The 14,895-nt window shown below is 37.8% G+C and overlaps 2 protein-coding genes and 1 long non-coding RNA gene across 8 annotated transcripts in view; all 3 read right to left on the reverse strand.

Moving 5' to 3' along the window:
- Positions 1-3,209, reverse strand: part of si:ch211-200p22.4 (phosphatidylinositol-binding clathrin assembly protein) — a 59,177-nt gene extending 55,968 nt beyond the window's left edge. For 3 of the 6 annotated variants that reach the window (XM_059527926.1, XM_059527916.1, XM_059527889.1), the window contains exon 1: positions 1,831-3,208. In XM_059527926.1, the coding sequence (XP_059383909.1) occupies positions 1,831-1,960 (130 nt within the window). In that variant the 5' untranslated portion in view covers positions 1,961-3,208. Of the gene's footprint in view, positions 1-1,830 lie in introns of all 6 variants that reach the window. The other 3 variants (XM_059527898.1, XM_059527907.1, XM_059527934.1) reach the window with 2 other exon arrangements.
- A 1,182-nt stretch (positions 3,210-4,391) lies between these two features.
- On the reverse strand, positions 4,392-7,433 carry LOC132113991 (uncharacterized). The gene is made up of 3 exons (XR_009425240.1): positions 7,017-7,433; positions 6,814-6,898; positions 4,392-6,226 (listed from the first exon to the last, which is right to left on the reverse strand). It is a non-coding gene; the product is annotated as an uncharacterized LOC132113991 (long non-coding RNA).
- A 2,114-nt stretch (positions 7,434-9,547) lies between these two features.
- On the reverse strand, positions 9,548-13,189 carry zgc:162171 (uncharacterized protein LOC565931 homolog). The gene is made up of 3 exons (XM_059527945.1): positions 12,930-13,189; positions 10,085-10,365; positions 9,548-9,979 (listed from the first exon to the last, which is right to left on the reverse strand). The coding sequence occupies exons 1-3, from the start codon at positions 13,120-13,122 to the stop codon at positions 9,779-9,781; spliced, it is 675 nt and encodes a 224-aa protein (XP_059383928.1). The 5' UTR covers positions 13,123-13,189; the 3' UTR covers positions 9,548-9,778.
- Positions 13,190-14,895: the final 1,706 nt, after the last annotated feature.

Consider the following 14,895-nt stretch of genomic DNA (forward strand, 5'->3'; position numbering starts at 1 on the left):
TGCTTTAACAAAAAACAGGAAGTGAGCAACAATTGACCTTCAATAATACTGTGTTGGGTTACAGTTATGAAAAATATTGTATTATGCAGTGTGTGTAAGATTAAACCAGAACCACTGGAGCTGGACACTTTGAACATTCTGCTGCTAGGCCACACAACAGGACGGCTGACACAGGGAACAAATCCAGACTAAACATGAAGCTGTGTTCTGCAAACATTGATGAATCAGACACACAAACACACAACAACCCAATCAGACTTTATCATTTTCATGCAAGTCAGGGGTTTTACAGCATGACAGGTGCCAAAGCAGCCAGACTGCTGCAGTTAAAGGTGCAATAGGTGATTGTCTTCAGAAACATTTTTTATTATACTGGTTGAAAGTCTCCTCACATCCCGATAGCAATCATTAAGTTAAGTGGTTTAAATTTATTTATCTGTATTATATATTCTGTGGAAGGCGTAGGACCAAGAAATGTCCATCCAAATAAAACACTCGGTCCGAGCATTTTAAATAGCTTTCCCACTTGCCTGTAAACGTATGCATACCTCTGCACACCCTGTTCACGCAGAGACAGAATACGTCATTAGCGCATTCACGCATGCTGTGCAGAAAGAGCTAGAATGGCAGACAAACATCAACAACCCGGTCTTCCTTCCTGGTATTGTAGTACTTTTAAAGTTTTCTCGCTGGTTAATGACACATGATGTAGCCCAGCGGTTCCCAATTCCAGTGCTCGCGCGAATATTTTACACGTCTCGCTTAGTTAACACACCCGATTCAGATGACCAACTCGAGCTACATGAATGAACTTTGTTCCAATCGATATGATCCCTACACAATGTTCATTGCTCCCTACTCCCTGAGCAGGGATTTACTTCACTTCGGAACATGGACTGGAATTGGAAACTGCTGATATGGCCTATTGTAGTAATGTTGTCTCTGGTATTCTGGTCTGTGAGCATAAATGCGTTCAGGGGGCGTGGCTTTGGACAGCGATTGCAGGGAGGGTGGGACATTTGCTTTCAGTGCTATCAAGCTAATGTTGGCATTTTCCAAGATCTCCTATTGCACCTTTAAAGGTCTAATAACAAATCCCTTGATGAAGAGCATTTTACACCTAGATGCATTTCTCTATGTTCAGTAGATCAGATACAAGTCGTGCAAATACTTTTTCAAAATCTTTTCCTCTATGCTGTAACACTGCCTATGCGATGATGAAACTGACATGCTGCATTCTGCATTAACTCTGCTTTTGTCAAAAGAATCAATGACTCAATGCTTCACTGCACACACGCTTGTATTGACCTTCACCGCTCTCACACCGTCTCGGCGATGACTGTTAAGGAGGGATCACACGACACAAGACATGAAGACATTACACACAATGCATGACTTCAAACACGATGCATCAGAAATCCTGACAGCTGCGTTCTCTGATTCAAGCAGCCTCTTATTATGAAGCAGATATTAATATATTGAGGTTGATTGCACAGTGACATACCCTCTACAACACTGCTGAATTAACACATACAGCATTATAGAAAAATATCAAATGGGCCACAAATCTAGTGAATGACTGTATACTGTCCACGTTACAGTGGCATCAGCTCCTTTGAACTGACCGCGTCCAAAGACGGATCAGCATTCCCATCACGAGCACGTTCCAATTCATCACCGGTGTCCAGACAGCTGAGGATGTGCAAGGCTAGTAGAACTGCATGCCAGGGATGCAGTAAGTCTTTGAGCTTTTAAAAAAAGTGCTCTGGATGGAATACCTACGGAGAGACCGTGTGAATAAAAAATAAATAAATTATTTGGCATACTCACAATCGAGATGTTTCTTTTTGGGTCCACTGACTTCATGCGTTGTGGCCTTGCAGACAGCTTTGCTGATGGCTGATCCAGTCATGCTGTGCTGGGCCGCTGCGATGCGATCGGTGATGGACTGTCCTGACATTTTTATTCAACTCTGAGATACGAAAAATTACCGCTAAACTTGACCTGGTCTCACTGAAAAGGTATATCTTTCCACGATTTTACAAAAATACACTAACGCGATACAAACTGTTGAGTTTGATACCGTTTCGAACCAGCCACCAAGTCAGCTGGTACTAATTCACACACTAGTAGCAAAAAAAAGGAAGGAAAACTTGACCTAACTAGTAAAAATGTCACAACTAGATATGCCGTAACTACTTTGGAGGGGCGAACTGAGCTTTTGTTAGCTAATATTACTAATACAACGTTGGCACCAAGAGCAGAAACTGGAAATATTGAAGTCTGAAGATACAAAACAACTGTTGGAAAATGTCATAGCTATCAGTCAGCCCAGCTCAGAGGATTCAGGCAGAAAATATCACCTGCCAGCCAGCTTGAGCCTCACCAATACAGACCTTTTAAAAGAAAACAAACTGGATATGGGAAGAACCGACAGACTAGTTTGAGATTAGATAGGCAAATCTGTTCTGTGGTTTTTCCTGCCTTTATAAACCTACTATTATTCTGGTAGCAAGACCTAACCAGTCAAGAACTCTGAACAGGTTTGCTTGCGAAAAATATGCATAGACACACAAACCAAACCCTATGAGAGACTTGGGCAAAGAGGCGGTAAGAAAGCTGGATTAACTTAAAAATGTAACTATACCGGTAACAAAACAAATGTATTATGTAAGCAATCTATTTAGACGACTTATCTGATCGACAACCTAAACTATCTGCCCAGCCAGCTGAGTAGATAAATCACGTCTGAACTAACGTTAGCTCTCCAAAGATTTCTTATATTAGACAACTAACGAACGTTACTAACAAAAACAATCCCGCGCGAGCCTAATCGATTCCTATATAACACATAATATTCAAAAAGAGGAGTAAATATTGTTAAGAACAAGTCCAGCATGCATCCCGACGAGTACAGCTGAAAGTGTCCGGCTCAAGTTGGACTCCAGCCCGGTGAGCCAGCGCGTCTAACCGGATGCCTGGTTCTCTTCCTTTCCGTCCCGCTGAAAGTCTCCCTTTAGTCCGCGATAACGACACGGTTCCGCCTGTGGTTAGACCGAGAGACGTCGAGTAGCTCGGGACTGAACGAGGGGTGGTGTAGCTGTAAACCCCCCGTCTGACGCCGCGTCTGTAGCTGTGGTTTGAACTGTCAGCTCTACGTTATTCCGGTTTGCTAAAGAATGCGCTGGCGGAGCCGTTCAGGACAAAATGGCTTCGCTGTGATCAGGTGAACGAAAAGCTAGAGTCTGATTGGGCGGCGTTCACGCGTTCCGTGGGAAACAGCATTGCCGCGCTTTACTTGGACTCTTGTTGTGATTCTTTTTTTCTTCTTCTTCTTCTTCTTCTTCTTCTTCTTCTTATTCTTTTTTTGACAGATGATCCATAAATCATTTGCATAAATGCCCCCGATGATTTCATAAAATGCTCTAAATTTTGAATAAATGTAACGTATCCGTTTTATTTTTTAAAACTTGTTTGTTTGTTTGGCATTGTTAGTCAACATAACAATCTCACGAACCTCCTTTTCAAAAATTTGATGTTTGAATTTCACATTCTTATCTTCTGAGGTATAAATATGTTCGGAATGTGTCACAGAAATGCATTGACTCAGTCACTCAACCTATTGTTATGTGACTAGCCTATATGTCCGCATGTCTCTCTGAAAACGATATCCAACTTTTTCAGAAACACAACAAAGCTTTCAGGTGTCCTTGCCCTTGTCTATTCACATGTGAATGACTGGCTGACCTGTGCTTTTCACCGCGTTATGACACCTGAAGCATGAAGGGAAATGAAGATCAGAAACTATCAGTGTCAACCAGGATGTACTGAGTCGTTTTCTTTGTTTAATGCTCAATTAGAGAAGAGAGAAGATGCCCAAAATCTGGATGATGATCTGTTAATTAAACACTAATTTTAAAAAACGTAATTAAAAGACACTAAAGCCTGGTTTCATATAAACCAGGATTAGGCCATAGTACATTTAAGACATTTTAGTAATTTTTATAAACGTGCCTTAGGAGAAAAAATAAAACACATGTGCATCTTGAGACAAAACATAGGCACTGATATTATTTAAGACCAGTCTGTGCAAGTTTCTTTCATTTAAAACAGCTCAGACTTAAATTTTAGTCTAGGACTAGGCTTAAGCCTGGTCTGTGAAACCGGGGGTAGGTATTAAAATAATACAACATATTCCACAAATGCCATCAAATAACAGACAAACATTTAACACATTTTGCTTCCAATTTTTATGTCTATATTAATTAGATTTATACATAGGCCTGCAGAATGTAGTTTATAACAGTGAACAAGTAAATTATTGAAGTGTTAAAACATGTAGATGACCTTGAATTAAAAAAATAAATAAATACCTGACTTTCTCTAAAGTATTAAAACCCATTGTGTCAAACATGTGGTAAGCAAAAGAAAATGTTTCAGATGGGAAGTGCAACATTTAAACACACCTCTTTGTATGAGGAAGTGGTTTAAAGAGCAAAACCACAATGGTGTCAAACATCGACTTTATTTGGGAGGAGCATGAAAACATGTCTCATTCTAGAAATGTTATTTGTAAATAGTTGATTTGAACTTATGGCTATATATAGTCTGCTTAAAAACTGATGACACTCTAACTATATGTCAGTGAGCTCTGAGCTTATGATTAACAAAGACAACATTTGTGTAAGTAAACCTGTTTTTTCTTCATCAATGTCAAAATTACTATCAAATTACTAAAAAAATATCCATGGTGTGATATTCATATACACAAAGACATTGTATTTGCAATGAATATTAATATGTTTGACACTAGAAACCACAAAACATTAAACTGATCTACAAAAGCATTTCTATAACATCTAAGGTAGCAGATATTTTGAATACGGCTTGCAGTTAGTTGACCTGATCTGCTGATGTGACAGCCCCATCTAGAGGAAAACAGATGCAACTATTTCCATGGCAACTAGATCCAGCAGTAGCCCTTGGCAACAGGTTCTGCAACTGACTGATCACTTGCTCAGGGAGCATCCTACTTAATTAAACAAGAGATGTTGACATTAAAATAATACAATATGGTTCAAATTGGGCTTATACATGTAATGAAAAGTTGCATTGGATGACTTCATTCTAAAAACACATTCTGGATCATTTGATAATAAAAAAATAACTAAAATCTATGGCCCCAAAAAATGAAAAAATTTGAATGGTTTCATATGGCTTCATAATTGTTTACCTTGTGTTTACAAAAGCTCTTAATAGCCTACATTCATTTAAAGTACAGTGTGTTCTACTACAGAGGATTTGTGAGCGATTTCTCTTGACTGACAGACCATCCAAAATCTGTTAAAATGGTTTACTTCTCCCTCTCATTCGTTCAACACTTGTGTCATCCTTATAGTTAAATGCTTGTCTGCCTAGATCCTTAATTCATTATTTTACTACCAACATACAGTCAGGCTTTAGAGCTGTGAATTTCACATTTCCAAGTATTCATTTAGCAGATGCTTTTATCTCTAATGCGCAACAAGCGATAAGCAATTTATTATACAATTTCTATCCTACATTTGAAACATTCTGATGTCCTTTAGATGACCCTTCAGCTCTGTTACATGAATGAAAAAATTTATATTTAAGTATTTCATCAGGAACATGGAAAATAAAAACATAGGGTATTCCTAAACCAATGTGTAAAGAGAGGAAATATGCAAATCCAAAACATCTTCAACAGGTGCTCAATTGCAACAAAAATCTGCACGCTGTTCAACTAAAATAAAACAATAACATTTTAATCAGAGATTTTCAGTGATCTCTGATTGAAATGTTGCAATTTTATTTTGAAATTAACAGGAATGGTTGACCAGATTTTCACTGTTTTCAACCATATTACTTAAATATGGCAAAGCCTTGTGAACGCGTGAACAATGATGTCTATTTAACCACTCAAGAAGACCAGCATAAGTGCTTAAACACACATACCAATCTTACAGTCATGAATCAAACAAAAGTTGCTATCACACCACTCCTGACATGCTCTCATCTTCAGGTCCAACAACTACAGGCTGGCAGCAGCCAGTGCAAATGTACCGCAGCACACATAGGTAAACGCTGCCAGACAGTCCCACGGTCAGAGCTAGCAGGATCAGACTCAGGTACGATGGCCCAGGTTGGTAAGCAAATTCGGTCAGAATGTCACTGTCCATTACTGCAGGTAGTTCAGTGTTCTGGGCTGGGAAATTCAGAAGAGAAGAGATGAGATGTTAGTTTTATTTATTTATTTATTTATCAGACAAATTATAGCATCACATTTGCAATATCTTTCCTACTGCTGCGAAATAACCTTTACCTGTCAGTTTGTGTACTGTATTTTATAATGCACATTTTCTTCTGTGTATATTTTCCAAAAATGTCCACCAGCCACAATAAAGTATCTCATTAATATATTTTAAAAGGATAGGGCTATCTTCTTTTATACATATATTATGCATGTATTGTGTACACTGTATTAGTGTTTAGAGATAGTATAAGTAATAACAGAGAAATACATTTTGTTTTCATTTTAATGTTTGGTCTTTTTAATTGTCATGCCACCCTAAAATCTACTGAAACACCTTATTGATTAACACTTCTATAAAGGATACACAGTTAATAAACAAACAGTATTTTACAACTATTTAAAAAAAGATACTTTCAAGATACCACTAATTATTAATTAAATATTAATTAATAGAGAGCAAGACAGCTGACTGTCTAATAAAAGGTAATAAACACACCATATGAATAGTATTTTATAAGTAAGAGGATCCAATGCTGTACCTGAAATCAATGGAAAAATAAACAGAAGCAGCAATTCTGTATCCTTCCACAACATTATGGAGACTTTACCGCTGGGCTGTCTCATCTTTGGAAAACACAGCAAAACATCAATTTAAATCTATTTGTTATTTATTTTTACAAATTGCAATTTACTTTTGATGAACCCTTTCTGACATTACGTTTTTCTTAAAAGTGCTACTTACCAAAATATCTGCTCAAACTTGATTTCAGGAAAACATCTTGCACCGCCTCTCTTCGCGGTTTTTTAAAGATGATTTGGTCCCGACAGTCGTTAACCTTTCGATAACCACGAAAGCCGTTAACAGATTGCTGTCCAACACACTTTTACCGAATTCCCTTTGATCTTTCCGTCACGACGACGCGCCGCGACACTATCACATCCTTCTGCTGGGGCGTCGAAGGAGCAACATCCTCATCGCTTTCCTATTCACGTTCCCCCACTACAATATACCTGTAACACAGTACTTCTATAAGCGTGAAATAATGCTCTTTCGATCATTAGCCCGTGCAGCTCACCCCTATACTGTTCCAAATGATAACATGTGCAAGTACCTCTCAAAGTCATAAAGCATTTTAAGCCTTCGTTTGCACATAACACTATGAAAGCCTCAGTTGTGAAAAATTTCCATTTTTTCTTAGAAATTTATCATTAAATCAGTCACTCGAAGATTGTGTTTGTGCATTGTAATTTATAATAACTAGCTCTGTTATTATAACCAGATGTTTGTTGTATAAAATTGTATATGCTGAATATTTAAAACCGCCTCCTTCTGACAAGCCTAAAACATTTCTTAAATTATTATTTACAGAAAGTAGCATCCTTTTAATAAAAGGGAATTAGGATGATAACAGAGTTTATACATAATCTGGGGACACAACTTCAAATCTTTTTAATATTATGTAAAAATAAATCAAAATACAGTACAGACCAAAAGTTTGGATGCACCTTCTCCTTCAAAGAGTTTTCTTTATTTTCATGACTATGAAAATTGTAGATTCACACTGAAGGCATCAAAACTATGAATTAACACATGTGGAATTATATATGGAATTATATACACAACAAAATAGTGTGAAACAACTGAAAATATGTCATATTCTAGGTTCTTCAAAGTAGCCCCCCTTTGCTTTGATTACTGCTTTGCACACTCTTGGCATTCTCTTGATGAGCTTCAAGAGGTTGTCACCTGAAATGGTCTTCCAACAGTCTTGAAGGAGTTCCCAGAGATGCTTAGCACTAGTTGGCCCTTTTGCCTTCTGTCTGCGGTCCAGCTCACCCCTAAACCATCTCGATTGGGTTCAGGTCCGGTGACTGTGGAGGCCAGGTCATCTGGTGCAGCACCCCATCACTCTCCTTCTTGGTCAAATAGCCCTTGATGCCTTCAGTGTGACTCTACAATTTTCATAGTCATGAAAATAAAGAAAACTCTTTGAATGAGAAGGTGTGTCCAAACTTTTGGTCTGTACTGTATATAAAATAATTGTATACCTTTTAATTAATGTATTATTTCTTATTATTATATATCAAAATGTTTATACATGCTAATACAGCAAGACTGGAGATGGAAAAAATGGGGAGTGTGTTCAGTGACACACAAGGCCATTTCTTTTTTTGTTGAAACAAACTGTGACGTATACATTGCCATAAAAATATTCATCATCAGGTCTGCTGAATAAAAAGTAGGCTTAGCAAAGGTCACTGTTAGACATGCTCTAAGTGGCATACTCGTACGTGGCAAAGACCACTTAAGCAGTCCAACAAGCAGAGAGAAATAAAAAATGTACATTTGATTACTGTATTGTGAGGTGTTAAATTATAACTACAAGATACATGCAGCTATACTGATAGAGTTACACATTCCAAAACACCTGCTCAGATCATGTCAAAAAGTGAAACCTATTTAGTAAGAGAGCTGTGGGGATGCATAAATTAGGGGCACCGGAGCAAGGATGGTAGGTGCTGAAGAAAAACCACTGCAAGTCAGACAAAACAGACATGGTGCAAAATTACTGCTGTGAGCAGACAGTAAGCATATGGGTCATGACATGAAAAACACTCAAACATTCAGAGACACATTTAAACACTAGGCATGCGCCTCCTCAGTGTCAGCCGAGACACTTCTGTGCAATTACATGTCTGATGCTGATGCTTTCATTTTTTTGTATATGTACGCACGCGCACACACATAACACTTGAATGTGTGAATCCACCGCTGATTATTCACACTAATGGAATTCATTTTGTTTGCTTGCACATGACTGCTTAACTTTGAATTTAAGTCGCTATCATTTCAAGATCTTACATCATCCTTGATCCTTGATATAAACCTTGTATACAAAATGAAAAACAAAAATGATTTTGTATCAGCTATTATGTGTGAAAAAATTTCATGTGCAGGTATATCTCTAAAGAAAAAACATAGCTAGATCAGATATTGTCATCTGGGATCTACATTTAGCTTAAGTTCATAAGCAATAATAGAATATTTAACTGTGTTTTAAGAGCTTCAAGTATCGTGTTTAAGCTTGCTGTAGACTGTGTTTAAAATAGCACACCCTACGCCATCACAAATGCATGCACAAATTTTAAGGAGGCAGAGTTCAAGTCAGGGGCTTTAATAGACACAAAATTGAGGTAAATGTGCACACACTGCTATTCTGCTGCAGTATAACCACAAGAGCCTTATTTAGTTGTAAGTCTATAACATTATTAAGTATTTATCAGAGAAAACTCAGTAAACGCGGCATGTTCTATTGATGACTGTTGTTTTTGGTATGTGTAAATGTAAGTGCATGTAAGTTTTAAGGCTTCATGGTCTTGTCTTTGCCACGACATCTTACATCAGCTCAATCTGAAGGCCCAACTAAGGGTGTGACCATTCTCTATTTTTCTCTCTATATTTTTCTTTCCCACTCTGTTCAGTGTTCTTTTCATCTTTTCACCCTATAATTCACTGTGGGGTTTTCTGCTGGACTGGAATGTTGTACAGACAGAACAACTAGAGTCACTGCGCTCTTTTAGGTTATAATCAAAAGCAGGGAGGATCAGTACACTAGGGTCTGATTCCACAGGAACAGCCTCCGTGTCAATGGCCATTATGTTTTCTACAAGACACATGATGGCTGCATCGATGTTTGTATTGTCCTGTTAAAAATAGGAAAATATCATATGAATAGAAATGTCTATTCAAAAAGCCATCTAGTCACTTGCTAGGGTAATATAATAAAATATATAGTCTATAATCAGTACCTTTGCAGACGTCTCATACCAGCCCACAAAACCATGGTCCCTGGAGAAATTGTCGAGTTTGGGCAGTTTGGAACACAAACCATGTCTCTGTTGGTCGCACTTGTTGGCCAGCAGGACAGCTGGTAGGGGACGCCCATTGCCAAGGGCGACTTTAGAATCAAGATCTTTTTTCCATTTCAACACAGCTTGGAAGGTGGAAGCACGAGTCATGTCAAAAACCACCAGCGCCCCAACAGCCTCTCTGTAGTACACACGTGTCATGTTGCCATACCTTTCTTGTCCTGAGAATAAATGGGGAAAATTTTTTAAGATAGTTTCTGTGTATGTTATTTAAAGGAATAGCTCACTCGAAAGTAAAAGTTTGCTCAAAGTTTGCTCTCATTCTGGCCATCCGAGATGTAGATGAGTTTGATTCTTTATATGAACAGATTTGGATAAAATTAGCATTCCATTCCATACCATTCCTTACTAATGGAGCTTCTGCAGTGAATGGGTGCTGTCAGAATGAGACTTCAAACAGCTGATAAAAACATCACAATAATCCACAAGACTCCAGTCTATTAAATAATGGGAATTTGTGCCCTAGTGGTTAAAGAGTTTGACTTCTAACCCTAAGGTTGTGGGTTTGAGTATTGGGCTGGCAATACCACGACTGAGGTGCCCTTGAGCAAGGCACCGAACGCCCAACTGCACCCTGGGTGCTGCAGCATAAATGGCTGCCCACTGCTCTGGGTGTGTGTTCATGGTGTGTGTGTCAGAGCACGAATTCTGAGTATGGGTCACTATACTTGGCTGTATGTCACGTCACTTTAATGTATTGTGAACTGGAAAACATGTTCCATGTTTCTAAGAAACACATCCATCCTTAGGCTTTTTAACTTTAAACCAGCACTCCATTATCTATAATAATGCTTCTTCTAGTAAATAAAGTCCATCCCCTGTTGTCCTCTCAACAAATCCACCAACCGATATTTGTTTAGAACTGTTTTCCCTATTTTCGGTGTATACGGTGCTTGATATTTACATATTTTTCTCTTGATTTATTCAAGGTGATTTTTTTCACTGAAGTAAGCAAAATTATCGATAGAGGCTTGAAGCAATGTTTTGAAATTAATTGATGATGTACATTCAGAGTTTTGGACTGTAGTTGTGTGGATTACTGGTGTATGATGTTTTTATCAGCAGTTTGAACTCACTTTCTGAAGGCACCCATTCACAACTCGTCTACATCTTGGATGTAAGTAATTTTTGTTCACTTTTTTGAATTGATATTGGTAATATTTTCACAATATTTTTTTTTCTTTTCTTAGAATGGCTAAATTTTGACTTTAACTTGAACACACTACTCAGCCATTCAGAAATGTGCATGAATTCCTTGACTGCAGACAACATGAACATCTTCCCATATCACAAATGACACATTAGAAAAAAAATAGCTTGACCACATTGGAAAAGCAAAACAAAATCTTTAAGCTCTTATAAAATCCACAATCATTCTCTACAGTACACTAGCTTTCACCTACAGTAATGCATTGTTTCCAACTCTTGCATCATCAAGGTTACATACATTTTAATCCTTATTTCATAGTACCAAATAGAAAAAGACATGACCAGATTGGCAAGGTTTTACAATGAGAACAGTTCTTTTATGGAGGATCTTAAATGGACCTAACCTGTATTAATGCATTATCATGGCAAATATTAAGGCGAACTGAGGCCAATTAGACTTTCACAGGGTTCACAGTGGAATACCTTGAAATTCAATTTGTGTAAGGTCCTATGTGAGGTCATAAAACTACTGCGTTCAATTAGGGATGACTGTCATGCAATCTTCCAGATACTCTTGAGTTAAATTCAAGCTCAGGAGCACTGGGCCCACTCATAACACTGTCACTAACTATGCTAATAGAAACCTTTATGTAAATCTTTCCAGTTTTTGTTAATTTAACATTAATTGTTGTAATCGTGAACCTAAAAAAATAAAAAATCTATCTCTAGTTTTTAGAATTATGTTAACATATTTCTGAGTTTTCCAATCTGTCAGCCATGCTGAATTAAATGCACTGTGTGAATGTTTTGTTCTGGAGCTGGTGATGTGAGGACCCTCACATGAGACCAATATAACCACGAGACCAGTGAATATAAACACGAGACACAGATTCCTGTCCCTGTGCTTTAGTTTATTCTGAGTATAAACAGAGAATCATTCATAGCACTGTGACATCACATACACCAGCTGAGAGCAGGAAAATCTCAAACAAGGCATGTTATGGACTGTAAGAGCATTGTTCAAGCCAAGTGTTAAAAGCATTACTACAGTAACATTTTTAGTATCTCTTTCCATCTTTCTGTATAGCTAACTGTCTGTGATTATTTTTCCAAGAAATAATATTTCTACTGTGTACAGTCAATAAAAAAAAACATCAGTGCTAGGAAACTGAATGTTAGAAAGGGCTGAAACTTGTCTGACTTTTTTTTTTCAACAGTAAATATAAATTCAAAGTGGATTACTGTAGATTTTGGCACTCTTTTGATTATATATTTAAGACGACTGAAACAGCTGCCTTTTATGTATAAATGTAGGTAGCTGACAGATATCATATAGGCATGATCTTTTATTGTTTGAGTTTGAGGTCCAAAATGGCATGAATAATACTATAAAATAGCCATACAAGAATCAGAAAATGTTGTGTAGAATAGTTTAAAACTCAGTAGCTACGTCATGTCACATCGCTTGAAGGCTCCTCTCTACCCTGCTCATTTATTTACATAAGCCTGTTGACTTTTTAGATAAAGTAGTGACAATCATTAACATTGCAGGCAAAGACAACTTAAACAAACTGACCTGCGATGTCCCACAACTGCAGTCGAATGACTGTCTGGTGATCCCAATTCAGGACTTTCAGAGCAAAGTCAACACCGATAGTCGCGCGGTAATGTTGAGAAAAAATCTGATGTACATAACGCTTTATGATGGAAGTCTTCCCCACACCTAAATCTCCAATGACAAGGACTTTGAGTAACCTCTCCTGCTGCATGTCAGCAGCCTAGAGTACATGACACTCTGATCCAAAAAGAAAGAAAGCTTTTGTGTTATGTAAAATTAAATTCTGGACGGAGTTCTCACAACATCTAGGTTTTCGCGGATCGTAAAAATGACAAACAAAACGAAAGAAAATTCACTGCGTTTCTTTGGAGTTGAGGACGCGCGCTTACAGCTGTCAAATAGTGCGTTTCAAAAAAGCATTTCTTCGAGAGCCGAGAAGTTTCGCACTTCATTTGCCTGACTGTCGACAACTTTTCATCGCGCTGTGGATTCGCTGTCGAGTCATTCAAGCCAAATCCTATACTGCTGATCTATTCAAGAAGCCCATCACAGTGTGCCTAACTGAACTTTAGGACTGGAGATTTTAGTCCAGGGTTTAGTCTCGTCTCGAGAATAAACTACAACTCCCGTCATACTGGTTATTTTGTTCGCCTGCTCGTAAAACTTGAAATAGATGGCGCACAAGAAAAGTAAATGCCTCTGTACTGTACGTATAGAAAATGTATAGCCTACATAAGCTAAGTAACTGGAAGATAGTTTAGAAGGAGTAGACTATGCCTATACTTCTTTTTGTAACGTTTTAACAAAAGGATGTAGTCTAGTGAAACATTCAAATCTGGCACAGGCTAACTGATAACTTATAGGCCTATATCATCGATGCATTTATATGTAAAAAAATAAATAAATAAAAAATAAGTAGGCCTGTGTTCCCCAAGACCAGCATAAAATTATATATGAAAAAACATAAGTGAGTCGAACAAAGAAAGCATTGAAATATTTACCGTCTGTGACTGCTATTAGGAGGATTGTGGTACTGGTGCTGATGCGGGATGAGTCAGGCTATATGATGCTTCTACTGTCGCTTCCATTTCATCAGCACAAAACATCCAAACATTTCTCCATCTTCCAAGCGTGGATCAAAACATGACAGGCATAAATCATCTTTGACTTTTACGCGACTTTGATCCAGGCAGGGATCATTTCAACAGCACGCCGACTCATCTTCAGCAACATCTAAGCAAAACAGACCGCCTACACGGCGCTGTTTGGTTTGCACCTGTTTGTCTGATTTTTCGTAGAGACGAATGTTTTGTTTATTTTCGATATGTTATGTAAATAGTTTATGTCCGTCGTTTCATCCTGCGGTATCTAAAGAGGCTTCAATCCTTTAAAGACTATGGAATCTGCCGTTTGGTAGCTTTGAACCGACCAAACAAAAACAACGTAAGTAAATGGCAGCGAATAAGGACCCTATATGCTTCTACACAAAGACAACGCTTGTTAAATCAGTTAAATTAGTAATCGTTATTAGGACAAGGCCAACGTTAGCCAGCTACTGTAGTCCAAAGGTGAGCCTCAGTGAAATCTCAGTAATCTAACTGCCATCACATAGCCTACTGTCAGTAGGTCATGTTACTGTAAGACTGGTTGTTTTCAGTTGCACATGTATAAGAACATATTAACACATGCATTAAAACAAATTATTATGTGTAGCCTATATCCTTCCATTTCTGAAAGAAAGCATTCCGTTGATACTAAAATAATATGGCAATCATATAGAATTGACTATATATATATACACATCACATCTTAAGCTGTATGTTAATGATAGATAAAGAATAATTTAACTGATGCAGGCCTTAAAATCAAACTCTGAAAGGATAATTTTGTGCTTCAACTACCTTCCCACAGAAAGCAAGGACAGAGATAACTACAACACATTCTCAGAAGAGGTTACAAAAGCTTTAAAGACAAATTCGCTCTG

The sequence above is a fragment of the Carassius carassius genome, chromosome 3, assembly GCF_963082965.1.
Source record: "Carassius carassius chromosome 3, fCarCar2.1, whole genome shotgun sequence".
Classification (NCBI taxonomy): Eukaryota; Metazoa; Chordata; class Actinopteri; order Cypriniformes; family Cyprinidae; genus Carassius; species Carassius carassius.